This window comes from Cricetulus griseus, chromosome X (assembly GCF_003668045.3).
Source record: "Cricetulus griseus strain 17A/GY chromosome X, alternate assembly CriGri-PICRH-1.0, whole genome shotgun sequence".
Taxonomy (NCBI): Eukaryota; Metazoa; Chordata; class Mammalia; order Rodentia; family Cricetidae; genus Cricetulus; species Cricetulus griseus.
The window spans coordinates 33,934,467-33,950,669 of NC_048604.1; the positions used below are offsets into that span (position 1 = coordinate 33,934,467).

The following is a 16,203-nucleotide window of genomic DNA, read 5'->3' on the forward strand; positions in this document are numbered from 1 at the left end:
ACCATTTCTCAAATTTTGTTCAAGTACTGTGGTGGTTTGAATGACCAGTTCATGGAACTTAATCTGTTGTTTTACCACAAGAATTTTAAATATTTTAAAAAGTATCCCATTTAGCTTTGATTACTTTTAGTATTCTAAAGTCCATTTTCACTGATAGGAAAAACGATCATTCATTTAGTGAATTTAGGTCTCAAAATGCTTGATTGGTCTGAACTTATTATATAAATTTGATTATATAGTTTTTATCTCATTATGTGTAAATGGATTTGTTTTCAGTAATCTGGGATTCTTTATTACTTTGGGTGATTTGTATTCTAAAACATTTCTGTTGTGGCCATGAGCATGAGTTCAATAAAAATGATTCTAAATTATATGTAAAATAAAATTATATATATATATATGTATATATATATGGCATTAGAGAAAATTTAAATTAGAATATCCTAAAATCAGTCATAGTTTTGTGCTTTTCTTTGTACGTTATAACAATGTAAGGATAGACATGACTACCACTTGGTTTGCATAGTTGCTTTGTGATTTTATGGCCTGTGTCTACCAGGATGTGTATTAAAGTCAATTTTTCATGTAAGTTCAACTGCTTTTAGGATTTTTGCTTGTGTTTGGGTAAGTGGGATTTTTGTTCAGGAATTCATAACCATTTACACAAACTAATGGAGACAATACATAAGACTATAGATGGGTAGGATGATGAACTTGTGTTTTTATTGCTCCACTACCATTCCCATTGGGCTGCCTAGGGCGTCTAGAGAACATTCAGACACCCTCCAGCAGTCTCACTGCTTCAGTTTCATGGGAAAATAGAATGGCAAAACCCGTTAATGTATGACACTTTCAGTCTCTCTGTTTCATTTGAATGTAAATATCATCCCATTTTATGTGCCTTTATCATTTGTAGCTTAAAAGAGTCTAGTCAGTAAATGGCAGAGAAGTAACTAAAGCTTTGGCCCTACCTGCTTCCAAGAGTTGTCACCCAGAGTAATAAGGTGCTGCCATGATTATATTGTATCTATTTAGTTTTATCAATTATACAATTTATAAAGCACTTTAAGTTATCACATTTAGTTTTTCCAACGACCTTATTTGAATTATGTGGACTTAGTCACATTAAAATGAGACGTTTACACACATATACTTCAGGCTTTTTTACTCTCACCAGGGTTTTATTTATGTTATATGTATCTTTCCATAGCTTGCCATGGCTTGTAGAAGCACTTTAAAATAATGTGTGTTCAGATGGAAGAGATAATCATGTACTCTCATCTGTTATTCTAAGACCCCTGTAATTGTGGGTTGACCTCAAATTTTCCACTGCTAAGTGTCAAGCCAATGGTACATACAGAATCTGTGCTGGTTAATCTTTTAATTGATGTGTGCTTCATTATTTTAGAGACCTTAACTTGATTCTTCTTTTTTATTTTTTTTGATTCTTTAAAAAAAATCTATCACACCTTATTAATGATCTTCCTTTGCAATTTTTTCATACTATAAGAAAGCATTCTGGGCTGGCAAGATATTTCCCTGGGTAAAGGCATTTGCCATCAAGCCTGACCAATTCGGTTTGCTCACAAGGACCCGTATGATTGAAGGAGAAAAGTTGTCCTCTGACTTCCACATTTCTCTCTCTCTCTCTCTCTCTCTCTCTCTCTCTCTCTCCTCTCTCCTTCACCCCCCACACTTACTCACTCAAAATTTACTGTTTAAAAATGAAGTAAAGATTTAAAATTGCATACCCATATAAATGAGGATTATTTATTGAGTTTTAATGTGAAACATATCAACTTGACTTGAAATCTAGGTTGACTTCCACTATTCAAGTAAATTTTGGAAATAAATATTTCTCAAAATAGGAGTGGCTATGAAAACATGCCTTGATGAATTTGGAGCAAGTGTTTTCCTTCTTCTTTTTTTTATTAGGAATATGACAGGACTGATGGCTTTTCACATGGTCCCTTTGGCTTGAAGCCTAGATCAGGTAAATATATAGTATAGTCTTTAAATACAATTTGTTGTCTTTGTTTACTATAGAGCCTCCCAGCTTAAATTGGTTGGAATCCATGATTTTATGGACTCAAAGATTCTTTCCCTTCTTCTAAAAGCAATTTTCTCTTGATCTTATTTGTCTTTACACTTCCCATCACCATTTCTTTATTTCCCATTACCTTCAAGTTCCTGTAACATCAGCTTTTTGCCTTAGGTATCCTGCAGTCTCATTCTCCCCTGCTGTGACTGCCATTAGAATGATCGCTCTGCCAGCTGCCAAAACCGTTTGAAATCCTAGCACTCCATTATATTGTGGTTTAAAACAGGGATCTTTTTGCATTTGGCATGCCCCAAAGAAAATGGATCCATTTTACTTGGCAAGGTATTGAATTATGGTCTTATTCCTGAATAACCACCTTGACCTTTGAGAATAATTTCTTTTTTTTTTCCTCTAAGGCTAGAAGGGTGTCCTATGTTCAATCATCATTTTTAACCTGGGTCATAAGTTTCTCATAACATATGGTTAAATAAGAACATATGTAAGTGGTGGAAATCATTACACTTGTATGGCCTGTTGCTTTTCAACCATGTAGCCAACGGTCATTGACATGTAATTAAAATATCTGGAATACATTATTAACAACATCTTCTGTAATTCTGTATTTTATCATGTCTTTTTCTCCATGGATGGCTGTTCTTCGTAATATCGTTATAAAAAGATAAGGGATTTCTGTTTCCACACAGCTTTTAGTCGTGCATCTCGGCAAGAGTATGGGGCAGCAGATCCAGGATTTACAATGAGAAGAAAGATGGAGCATTTACGGGAAGAGCGCGAACAGATTCGGCAGCTTCGCAATGTAAGTCCCGCTGACCTTGCCCAGCTGCTTTAGACAAATAGGTTTCATTTGGCAAATTTGTATAGTGATTTTGTTTTTAATGCTTTTTTCTTAATTTGATTGTATAATTAGTAATATGAATGCACACCGCATGTTTAGGTAAGACATTTGCAGCTTATCCTCTTGTCTTTCTAGAATCTTGAATCCAGATTAAAAGTAATTCTGCCTGATGACATAGGAGCCGCACTGATGGACGGCGTTGTTCTTTGCCATTTGGCCAATCACATAAGGCCACGCTCTGTAGCTAGTATTCATGTACCTTCACCGGCAGTGGTAAGTAGTGTCAACAGATTTCTGTTTCTCTGAAGGAAAATACAAATTTTACAAGCTGTCTTTAATGTTCTTAAGCAAATACAATTTTCAGTATCAACTCAGTTCTGTATAAAAGTACTTGAAACGTATGTCTTTCTCCTCTTACTTTACAGCCCAAGCTGAGCATGGCAAAATGTCGAAGAAATGTAGAAAATTTTCTTGACGCTTGCAAAAAGTTGGGTGTCTCCCAGGTAATTATCTGATAAAAATCATCATTTGCTTATTAATATCTATTACATGGAAAGTGGAATCAGTAAATCATCTTCATAGCGAGGGATGAGTAATGTTTTGTGAACAGAAACGAGGACGTTTTCTTTGTCCCTCTACTGTGTTCCTGTATGTAACTGTAGCACTTACCTAGAAAGGGTTTTTTGTTTTTAACTTTGAAAGAAGTCCTTTATAGGGGGCTGGAGAGACGTCCTGAATTGCTAGGGCTCTTCCAGCAGTCCTGAGTTCAAATCCCAGCAACCACATGGTGGCTCCCAACCATCTGTAATGGGGTCTGGTGCCCTCTTCTGGCCTGCAGGTGTATATGCAGACAGAATACTGTATACAAAGAAAAATAAATAGATCTTTAAAAAAACAAAAAGAAGTCCTTTATAAAGCATCGGCCTGTCTGAAAAACATCTGTTGGTCATAGATATCACTGAATAAGTGGATAGTGGTGATGAGAACTCAAGCTTGATTGTGACAACATTGCTGTTGTTTATTTATTTCTGCTGGATTGTCAAATCCAACTTCACCCTTTCCCTCAGCTGAATAGACACTATTTTTTAAAGAAGCAGTGAATTCACATGTACTTTGTTTATTACTTGCTGTCTTTTTCTTATTTTCTACAATTTAAATATGGTGTGTATGCTTAAAATTTTATTTCTTTTTTGTTTATTTTTTAAAGATTTATTTATTTATTATGTATACAATATTCTATCTCCATATATGCCTGCATGCCAGAAGAGGGCACCATATCTCATTAAAGATGGTTGTGAGCCACCATGTGGCTGCTGGGAATTGAACTCAGGACCTCTGGAAGAATAGCCAGTGCTCTTAACCTCGGAGCTATCTCTCCAGCCCCCAAAATTTTATTTCTTAAAATGCTTATTTTTATGTGCTTATAATTTCTTAGGAAATTGAAAATCGAGGACGTTTTCACCTAGCTGTTATTACATGCTCTCTTTTTTAAAACCATTTTTTGTTTTATGAGTTTTATATTTAGTTTCCATGTGTTTTATCTTGAATTTGGCAATAATAAAGCATAATTATTTTATTATTTTTTTGCTCTAGGACACTTTATGGTTTTTAAACAACTTTATGGGGTGATACCAATATATAATAAGAAACATAAATAAAAGTATAAAATTTGATGCTTTTATACTTAAAAAACATTCTGGCCAGGTGGTGGTGACACAAGCCTTTAATCTCAGCACTTGGGAGGTAGTCGCAGGTGAATCTCTTTGAGTTCTAGGACAACTTGTTCTATAGAGTGAGTTCCAGGACAGCCAGAGCTGTTACACAGAGAAACTCTGTCTTGAAAAACCAGAAAAATATTTTTTTCTTGCTTTGATGGAGTACAATCCCAGTTTCCCCATCTCTGTAGTTTTCATGTTATGTCTTAAAAAGCTTTGCCTAATACAAGGTTGTAAGTGTTTATTTATACCTATATGTTCTTGGAAAAGTTTTTCAGTGTTGTTTAGGTGTAGGCTTCATTTTGAATTTCAGTTTTGTGTATGGTGTGTGATAGGGTAACAAATTTATTTTCCTGCATACCAGGGTCTACTTTTCCCAGCACCAGGTGTTGATAAGAGTCATCTTTCTCCACCGAATTGTCTTGACAAAAACCACTTGTTTGGAAATGGAAGTTTTCACTTCTATGCTCTCTCTTTTACACATTGATTTCTTTATGCCAGTAACACCCTGTCTGACTATAGCTTGATGGCCCATTTTGAAGACGGTGTGTATGCTTGCATTTTGTTTGATTTTAAGGTTATTTTGGCTGTAGTGATTCCCTTGCATTTTCATGTCAATATATCAATTTTAGTGTTAGCTTGCCAAGTTTGGCAAAATGGCCAGCTTAAATTTTGTTTTAGATTACACTGGGTGTATAGAATAATTTACAGAATATTGTTTTCTCTACAATTTCATTCTTTCTTTAAGTGTAATTGTTTTTTATCATTTTTTAATTTGAATTACAAACAAGATTGATTTACATGACAATCCCAGTTCCCTTCTCCCTCCCTCCTCCCCTACCACCACCCGAATTAAAACCCTACCTATCACATATCCTTTCTTCTATTCTTCCCCTGACTCAACCTTTCTGCTCCCTCATGACCTCTGCATCCTTCCTCTTCTTCCCTTCTCATTCTCGTAGCTCCCTCAATTTCGTTCTTTTAATCCAGTAGCATGAGACGTCGTTTCATTAATTGATACCTTTTAATATAAATATAAAGTGTATTATAGTTTTCAGCATATGAGGACTTTGCCTCTTTGGTTAAATTAAGTCTTCAGCATTTTATCCTTTTATTTTACTGTAATACAATTACTATCTTAATTTAAAATTTTTCCAGATTTGTATTTCTATTATGTAGAGATACACCTGATCTTTTATTCTGCTATCTCGCCAAATTCACTTCTAGTAGATATGCTTGCATCACTTAGAATGTTCTCTGCATGAAGCCACATATCGAAAATAGGATGCACTTTTGTATCCTAAGTTTAATGTTTTCAGTTTGGGCGTTTTTCATCTGTCTAAGGGTTTTGACTGGAATCCCTCTTATAAATGAGTGCCATGGGAAGTCTTCCTTCCTTCCTTCCTTCCTTCCTTCCTTCCTTCCTTCCTTCCTTCCCTTCCCTCCTCCTTCCCTCCTCCTCCCTCCCTCCCTCCCTCCCTCCCTCCCCCTCCCTCTCTTTCTTTCTTTCTTTCTTTCTTTCTTTCTTTCTTTCTTTCTTTCTGGGAAAGCATTAAGTACTTCATCTTCTAGTATGATATCACTAGGTCTTCCATACCTGCCCTTCCAGTGTCTTGATGCATTTTTCCCAAGTTAGTTTCTTACAGTTGTCCAGGTTTTGAATAAAAGCCCATTTTCTTTGCATTCAACCGCCTTTCTTCTATATCACAGGCTATTTGTGTGTTTGTCTATGAATCATTTTTTTTTGTTTATTTACTTGGTTTCCTTAACCCTTTTTGCTTAATAATTGCCTTGGTAAATAATTGTTGCTCTTCATAGATTTTTGAAACCATGTAATATTAGGTATTCTGAGTCCTTTGCATTTCTATATACTTTTAGAGTAATTTATCAACTTATATAGAAAAAGAGGAAAGCCTTATTAGATTACTACTACAAATTTTGTTAAATTAATAGAACAAAATATTAAGAACTATATCTAATTAAACAACATTTTTCTCAATTTCTGTGAACAATGTTGTCCTTACTGGGATCTTCTTAAATTTTATTCACAATTAATTTGGATATTAATTTAATATCTGGTCCTTGATTGCTAACATATATTGATCTCTGTGTTCACAACCTTGCTAAATAATTTCCCCACTCCCTCTCCTTCAATCATGTTTCCTAAGAACAAATATAACCTCTTCTTCCATTGTGATCTGGCTGATTTTGTTTCTTTCATTTTTGGTGTTTGTTTTTTGTTTTGTTTTGAGGACCGGGTTTCTCTGTATAGCTCTGGCTATCCTGGACTTCACTTTACAGACCATGCTGCTTTTGAACTCAAAAAAATTCACGTGCCTCTGCTGCCCAAGTGCTGGGATTAAAGATGTGCACTACCCACCACCTTGCGTGCTCTGTTTTTTTTTTTTTTGTATTAGTTAGAATTGGGGTTTAACATATATATCTTAGTATAGGCTTAAGGATGAGGGATTCAAGAAAGGAAGTACTCAGAAGAAAATAAGACACACAAAGGATGGTTTCTTAAGAAGAGTCTTAGAAAGGAAGACATACCCAAGGGAGGGTAGGATTTCTTCAAGTGAAAGTCATCTGTGGTCTATTCTGTATTTTCTTCCTTGATAAATTTGATGGATTAATTTCCCAGTGCAATCTTCAAGAAAAGTGGCCTGAGTGGATATCCTTGTTTTATTCTGCAGTTTTAAAGAGGACTTTAATTTTCCACCTTTGAAGTCTGATTTATCTGTGTGTTTTACATAGATAACCTGTATCAATTGAGGGAGTTCCCATCTATTAGTAATTTGCTTAACTTTTTATTGGGAATGGATGATGAGCGTTGTCAAATGATTTTTCTGGATCAGCTGGTATGATTAAGTTGTTTTCAGTTTCTTTCTTTTTTTGATTTTTAGTTTCTTAATAATCTGAATAATATTGATTAATTTTCTAGATACTAAGTCAACCCTGAACTCCAGGGGGCAATTCCTCCTGATCATGATGCATTTTGTTCTTGTTGTCTTTATGTTGTTTGATTCATTTGTAAAATTTTTACTTAGACTTTTCACATTGATGTTTATGAGGAAGTTGGTTTTTAATTTCCCTTTAATGACATAGTCTGTTAGACAGTACAGACCTGCACCATGTATTTGTATCTCTTCCTTTTTTCTCAGACAATTGCATTAAATTTGTGTTATTTTTCTGTAAGGTAGTTCACCAAGTTTACTAATAATCAATCTAGACAAGGGGCTTCTTTCTTCAAAGATTTCAAAACACATCAATTAACTTGTAAAACAGATATAGGATATTCTAGGTATTATTGTCTTTGCATGGGTTTCAGTATAGTTTTTTTTTTTTTTTTTGGTTTTTTGAGACAGGGTTTCTCTGTGTAGCTTTGGAGCCTATCCTGTCACTTGCTCTGGAGACCAGGCTGGCCTTGAATTCACAGAGATCCTCCTGCCTCTGCCTCCCGAGGGCTGGGATTAAAGGCGTGTGCCACCAAAGCCTGGCTAGTTTCAGTATGTTTTATCTTTCAAAAATCTTCTCTTCTAGTTTATGAAACTTAATGTCATAATAGTGTTTATGATACCACTTTATTCATTTACTACTTGTAAAATTTCTGGTGATGTTTCTCTTGATAATGGTAATTCGTATGTTCTCTTTTGCCTAGCTAGAGGTGTTTGAACTTTTAAAAATTAATGACCTATCTTTCTTGTACTTTTTCCTATCATTTTCTATATGTAGTACATTTTTCTAATTTCTTGGCTATTTCCTTCTTTATTTTAAATTTGTTTGTTTTACATCCCGGCCACATTTCCCCTTCCCTTCCCTCCTGCCAGTCCCTCTCCCCTCCCCCATCTACTGTACCTCCGTTTATGTTCAGGAATGGGCAAGTCTCCCATGAGTATCAACCAAACAAGGCACATCAAGTTGCTGTAAGACTAAGCTCCTCCCCATGTACTAAGGCTGGACAAGGAATCCCAGTATGAGGAGTAGGGTTTCAAAAGTCAGTAAAGAGTTGGAGACAGCCCCTGTTCCCACTGTTAGGAGTCCTACAAGAGGACCAAGGTACACAACTATAACATATATGCAGAGTGACTAGTTGCTTGGCATTAGTTTAATTTGTTCTTTTTGTAGTCTTTGCTTCAAAACTTCTTTTTATAATATTAATTGATTATTTGAATTTTTAAGTAAACTACTAGAAGATCATCAAATATAGCAATGGAAATTGAGATGCTAATGTCATTTTTGAGGCTTCTTTAGATATATTCAGTAATATTTAGTAGTACTAATTTGGTTAGAAGTAAATATGAAGGAGGAAGCTTTTACACTTCCTTTTTTTGTTTGTTTTTTTGTTTTTCGAGGCAGGGAGGCTGTCCTGGAACTAGCTCTTGTAGACCAGGCTGGTCTTGAACTCACAGAGATCCGCCTGCCTCTGCCTCCCAAGTGCTGGGATTAAAGGCATGCGCCACCAACACCCGGCTACACTTCCTTTTTTATATCGGTGTATTTTGAAAAATGACTGAGATACAAAATCTAAAAGATAAGCTTATTTGTTGCAGCAGTTCTGTCATGGACATGTTGATTTTGATGTATCTGTGGGACATATATTTGGTCATGGCTCACTGGTATTTGTTTGATGTACCTTTAGTGGAAATAAAGGTTTTGAATTCAGGGTGGAAGTGAGAGTTAAAATTATTTGATAAAACACCAAAGAGTGGTGTAGTGAAAGAAGAGAAGCATGAATATAAAATTCTTGGAAATCTGTAGGACATTAGGAGACTGGCAAGACTACTGTAATTTGTAGCCCGATTACTATGGGCAACTTGAAGAACTAAACTGACTGGTATCATAGAAAACAAAACAGAGATGAGGTTTCAAGTAAAGCACTGATTGAAGATTGATGTTAACAGAACAGTCAAAAATGTATGTGCAACATTTGATATTTAAGAAGGTGTTGATGATTTTGAACAGTGCAATTTTAGTGAGAAAATACATTAGAGGCAACTGAAAGATAGTAGAGACTGAGTAATGGTGACATATTCTTCATCACAATGTTTCTGAGTAGAGATAGATGTGTAAGAGTAAAATGATGGCATTAGAGGCCAAGCTAATCTTCATAATCACTTTCTTGGTATAAATTGTGAATCTAACCACATTTTATATTATAATTAAGAAGAAAAATGTCGAGCTCATTCCATGTAGAGTGAGACTCTCTCAGCCTAGACACACGGGGGAGGGCCTAGGCCCTGCTCCAAATGATATGACAGACTTTGGTGATCCCCATGGAAGGCCTCACTCTCCTTGGGGAGCAGAAATGGTATTGGATAGGGGGCCAGTGGGGGACAGGGGAGCAGGGGAGGGAGAGGGAGAGGGAACTGGGATTGACATGTATAACAAGCTTGTTTCTAATTTAAATTAAAAAATGGAAAAAAGAAGAAAATGTTGAATTACTGTGCTATTTAAGTTGAATAGAAAGCATATTTGAAAAATCTGCTTCTTCAGGTTGGAAGATGGCTCAGCAGTTAAGAACAAAAGCACCCACCTGGCAGTTCACAATCATCTATAACTGTATTCCCATGACATCCAATCCCCTCTTCTGGTGTGCAGCTAACAAAATATCTATATACATAGAAGAAAGAAATCATTTGCAATAATCTAATTCATTGTTTTGGGTTGAAGAAAAGGGGTATATGGGTGGGTTTGGGGGAAGGAAAGAGAAATGGAAAATGAAATGGTGTAATTATAATCTTAAAAGATAAAAGGAGGAGGGGAGGAATAATATTAAATTATTAAATAATTTAATAAACAAAATTTTAAAGTCTGGAACAGACTTAAATTTTCTCCAGCTACTAAAAAATGGACATTCAAAACCCTTTTCTCTTTCCCCAGGAGAGACTCTGCTTGCCTCACCACATTTTGGAAGAACGAGGTCTTGTGAAAGTTGGAGTTACAGTTCAGGCACTCCTGGAATTGCCTACCACCAAGGCATCTCAGCTTTCTATGGCTTGATGTGACGATTAAAAAAATATACATGTATAATTTACTATATTTGAAATGATTTCAGATATCTGAACATCATGAAGAAGTATGTCCAGTAAAAATAGTTTGCCTTAGGTTTCTTTTTTCAAAATTACATGAAGATCTCAGAATTTAAACTTTGAGTTGTCCAAAACATTTTTGGAGTAAAATTGGATTAATTTAATAGGAGTTTTGGATAAATTAAAATTCTCCCTTTTTGATGTCATTCAAGAACCTTGACTGATATTCAAAATGCAAATTGATTCAAAATTTAAAACATGCTTTCAATTTAACAATCACATTAAGTTGAATTTTTGTGTCACTGTATACTAGTAAACATCTGAGTAAAAGTAATCATATTTTAGGAAAACAATTCTATATTTGAGTTATTTCATATACTTCTAGTTTGTACACAATCTCTTCAATATTTTGTCTTTGTTTCCTAGGAAAAATTAATAGAAAAAACAAAACCCTGGCATTATTCAGTTCTTTTAGTATTATCAGTTGGTGCCAAAATATTTTCATTTATATTGTAGGTTGTTTACATGTGAAGTGCCTGTGTAATTGATGAATCTCAAATAGTCTTAAGCATTTTTGCAATTTCTTTTTATGTATTAATAGAATCAATGGAATTTTTAAATATTTTGGTAGGTTTTGTATGGTCAGTAATAGGTGAGGATTTAAATGTACCTCACATTGGTGGTTTCTTAGTTAACCCATTGCAGTTTTCCTTAAATTGGTTCTTTCATGTTGTCAAAAAATGTTAATATGCTTAATTTATGCTATTTAATTTTGCAAAAGCATAATCATCTTTTAAATTGTTTTATCTGAAGAGTATTTTATTTCTGTGTTGAAAACATTACACAAAGCAGTAAGACTTTGGAGGGCCGGGGAAGTACTAATTGTCCAGGACATTGTGATACAACTGTCAGTGTTTGGGTTTATATCTTGACTTATCAGAACATTAAGTACATCAGCGCTGCCTTCCACATTCAGAGAGCGCCCATTGAGAAGCAGGTTTTGATTCAAAATTTGGCCATTTCTGGATCATGTATACCTTATGATCCTCAAGTAACTTGATGTTGAATTAAACACGGTCTGTTTCATGAAATAGTGTGTTCAGTAATGTCCTTGCTTGATTTGAAGATGGAGAAACTCATGGTGATAGTAGTGCAGGATTTTTTCCAAAACATTACTGTGATGAGTAACTCAGTTTCCTATAGGAGAGCCTTCATACTCACTTTTGTAGTAGCCAAGCAAGTATCATTTCTTAACTGTGTGATTATTTGCACTTGTTACCTCTTGATATGGATGCAACTTAATAAAAATGTTGGCCTGGATATTTCAAAGGGCATTTATAAATGTAAAATGTCACGTGCCAAATACTATGGTAAGGATTGGTTTTAGAAATAATTCTACATTTTGTGAGTCTGTTGTCATGAAGCCTTATTTTTGAATCTTGGCTTCACAATACAGATTTGTTCTTTTCATTCCCCATGAGTTAAATTGGAGCCATTGAAGAGTAAAAGCTTTTTATTACTTATGTTTTAATAATTAAATTATTAATAATTTATTATTTAAATAATTGATCTAATTAGATATGATTAAATAGTTGGATCTGAAAAATATCCCCATTGACATAAGGAATCTCCTTAGTGAAAATTTGGATAATATAAGTAACTTAGTAAGTACCTTAGCTCATGAATTTCTAATTTAGACCAGTTGACAGCATTACAAATTTAAGACATTTTAACAACCAAAACAATCATTCATACTTGTATCATGGTTATTGTGCTATAGAATTCCTCTTATTAATTAATTTTGTGTTATTTTCCAAGATTTTTGTGCTTTGTTATTATTGAAATAGTTGTGAGTCTTTAGGCAATTCCTTTACTGCATTTCACTTGTCAGTTAACTATTGCATTAGAGAGAAATCACACCAGAACTTCAGTGCTCATTCTTTATTGCAAATAAATATTCTTTTCAAGATGGGTCCCCTTGAGATCTCTAACACAGACATTCAATTATTATTGTGCCAAAAGGCAATATCAATATCATTTCTAATGCAGTTTCAGTGTAGTCCACAATGACAACCTTATACTAGGACCCTGATGTATTTCTGTTAGTAGTTTTTTTAGTGTAAATTTTATTCTAAACGTTTTCTATGGCTTATTATATATTTACTTCATCAGTTATTGAATTAAGAATGATTATCATTATTTGAATGGTTTTGTGATTTGAGGAGGATTGAAAAATCAAAGAATATTTTATTGGGCCCAAAATATCATTAGATAGCTACTTCTGTTAAATTTTATGACCATATGGCACAAGAAAGAAGTGATGTTGGGTATGTTTCAATTGAAATGAGTAAAAATGCATAACCATTTGTTTAATACTTATCTTTATAGAATGCTAGTTTAATGACTTTTCTAACTGAATTTTTTGAAGAATTCAGAAATGTTTGTATTAGTCACAGATTTATCATAATTGATTTTCTGATGCATTTAAAATAAATGAAACACTAAATGTATATTACCGATGCAAACTGTGGATAAAATTGAACGAAAAAATCTAAGCTGGAACTCATTTTCTTCTTTTCAATCGTCTTCTTCCCTGTCAATATCTCCTCCTTTTTGGTCAATATTTGATAGTTCATGTCTGTGGTCCCCTCTGTGGATGAATATTCAAGCCTCGTGTGCTGGCAGTGTTGTTCAGTGAGTGAAAGTGCTTGCCGTGAAGGCTGACAACCTGAGTTTGACTTCCAGGACCTATATGATGGCAGAAGAGAACTGAAACCTGAAAATTGTCCTTTGATTGTGTGTCCCCATGTTTTTAAGCTTCACAAGTAGACCTTGGCACCCTTTTGTCCCACACAAAACAAACAAACAAATACTTTGATAAGATAGATACTCATAGTAGGCTGTTTTAGTTGGGCATGGTGGAACACCTAAAATCTTGCCTCCTAGAGAGTCTGAAGTGAGAACAACTTTTGAAACGAGCAGTTTATGGCTAGCCTGACAAACAGTGAGTTTTTGTCTCAGAAACTAAAGGAAAACAGCAACAAATGCAACAAAAGCTGAAGTAGATTGTTGTAGGAGTCCAGATTGATTTTACACCATATTATTTTCAAGACCATTTTGCTTAAAAAGTTGTAAGTTATTAAGCTATCTTTACAATTTCACGTTACCAATGTATGATGGAAAGAGAAAACTTTATTTAAACCAACATATAGAATAGGCCAATATGTGATTGTTTTGTTGTAGCTTTTTAGTGCTTCATATACGACAGAATTATAAGAAATCTATTCTTTCACTTTCAACTGTAAGTTTTCTAAACATACTCATATTTAATTGGGCATTGTGGCTCACTGTTATAATGCACTCAGGGAAGGAGAGTTACAGTGAGTTTGGGACTAGCCTTCACTACATAATGAGACATCTTCTCAAAAAAATAAATCCCCAAAGCACATGTTATATTAAAGTAACTATTATTTGTTTATAATTTTTTTGACCCTAAAAGTAAAACATTTACATATTGGCAAATGCTGTTGAAGAGAATGTTGCTATAGTTACCTTAAAGCTACACATTTACATGAGTACTTAAGAGAATAGCTATTGGATAAAAGGTGTTTAAAAGTAGTCCCAGTTTATTGCACAATTTTCAGTGATCGTTAGCAATCACTGGGCTTGATTTCTGCTTTAATAAATCTATAGTTTTCATATTCTACATTGTGTCCCTAGAATAAATTCTCAAGCAATCTATGCCAGTGTATGGTGAACTCCAAAGGCAATGCATTATTGTACATAAGATTATTATTGAACATAAGATTGATTTGTAAGTGCCAAGATAGCTTCTGTAATTGATGGAAATTATCAAAATGATATGTTTTAAGCTATAATATCTTCTATTTCCATAATTTAATACAAAAGTTTTCCTTATACTTACCATTTTGAATGACTTAGGCTTTCCACAATAGAGTGTACTTATGTGTTTAATGTAAGGCCCAGGGTCAAAGTTTTTTAGCATAGTGAAATCTTGTTGTTTTGGAAAAGTCTAGAGTTTGTAATGAGAATTCTATATATGAACAACTTATAAGTTATGGCAATTCTAACAAAAATAGTTAAGGAAAGCCATTTGATAGTTGAGTCATTTGAAAATTACTAAAAGAAAAATGGATTCTTTAAAATGTGATTATAAAATAGTAAGTTGCTCCATAATATTTTGTTTGTTTCTCACATATATAAATTTGATTACTCTGTCACTTAATGGTAGGAAATTTATTTTCACTGTATAATACTGATACACATTAATTACATGTCTACAAATATAGTTGAGAAATATATAGGATTTTACATGTTTAAATACATAAACATGTATTTTCAATAATAGATTGAATTTGCTAAAAGTCCTTACTGAGATCCCTCATTAATTTCTAATGCAAACAAATGTAAAACAACGCATTATAATTTATGAGATAGTAATTAAAGTTATACCTTGCATCTGTGATGGATAAGCCTGGATATGTATATGGGGTTTTTATTTGTTGATTAAGTTGCCTAGTAGGGGCAATGCCACCCTTTTGTAGGTTAATTCCATTTATGTTCTTTTTACATAATGTGTATACATCTATTTTAGGAAGCTTTTACAATATTAGGTTTCCACATAAGTTATTTTCAAGGTCTTTAGTGCTGTTTATCTCCCTGCTTTTACATCACATTGTCTACTCCAATCTACCCCTTTCCTGATCCATGATTCTGGTTTAAACATTTATACCACCTTGTTCCATCTACGGTCAATTGAACATTCCCCCATGATGTTTTACTAATTAATTGACCTCTATGAGTATTGCGAATTAAGCAGATAGTTGAAGATTAAAAGCTGAGGTTATAATTATAAATGAGAAAATTCTGTCTTTCTGGGTTAGGGTTAACTCACTCCCAATGATTGTGTTGAACTCCATCCATTCACCGAGAGCCACCTGGTTGTTTGACAGTTGGAGAAAAGACAACATCTTCAACAAATCACGCTAGCTAAACTGCATGGCTACCTGTAGAAACACACAGCTATGTCAAATATGGTGATATCACCAGCAGTAGTATTTTTTTTCTCAGAATTGCTTCCATGTGAATTTTAAATATTTTTTATATCTGTGAAAAGCATCATTGTAAAAAGGAATGTGGTTATGAGAGCACATATGATGCACATATGATGCAAGAATTCTTTCTGTGTACTGGTGGAGGGGGGGCGGGGGCTGTGGAGGAAATGGGTGGAAAGCTGAGGGTCAAAGGGGAAATTTATGTGTTGGATCCTAAGCCTGGGTGGAAGATGATGAGAAAAAGCATGAGGAGAGAAAACAAAAGACAATCAGATCAGAAACACTATCCTGTAGCTATGAAAAATCAAGCTTGGCTACTTTACTAGAGGAGAGAAATTGAAAAGAAAAGTTGTCAGAGATGAAGTTGACAATGTTGACTAAATTAGGTTGTGAAAATCCTTGAATGCTATGCTAGTAAATCTAGTTATAATTTTGTAATAAATGACATGGAAGATTCCGCTGAAAGGCCATTTAGATAGACAGACAG

General features: G+C 34.2%; 1 protein-coding gene across 3 annotated transcripts in view; it reads left to right on the top strand.

Moving 5' to 3' along the window:
• The window catches only part of Lrch2 (leucine rich repeats and calponin homology domain containing 2), a 76,328-nt gene extending 65,716 nt beyond the window's left edge, over window positions 1-10,612 (top strand). For all 3 annotated transcript variants that reach the window (XM_035449955.1, XM_035449956.1, XM_035449957.1), the window contains 5 exons: window positions 1,936-1,993; window positions 2,746-2,858; window positions 3,033-3,170; window positions 3,323-3,400; window positions 10,493-10,612. In XM_035449955.1, the coding sequence (XP_035305846.1) occupies window positions 1,936-1,993; window positions 2,746-2,858; window positions 3,033-3,170; window positions 3,323-3,400; window positions 10,493-10,612 (507 nt within the window). The remainder of the gene's footprint in view (window positions 1-1,935; window positions 1,994-2,745; window positions 2,859-3,032; window positions 3,171-3,322; window positions 3,401-10,492) is intronic.
• Window positions 10,613-16,203: the final 5,591 nt, after the last annotated feature.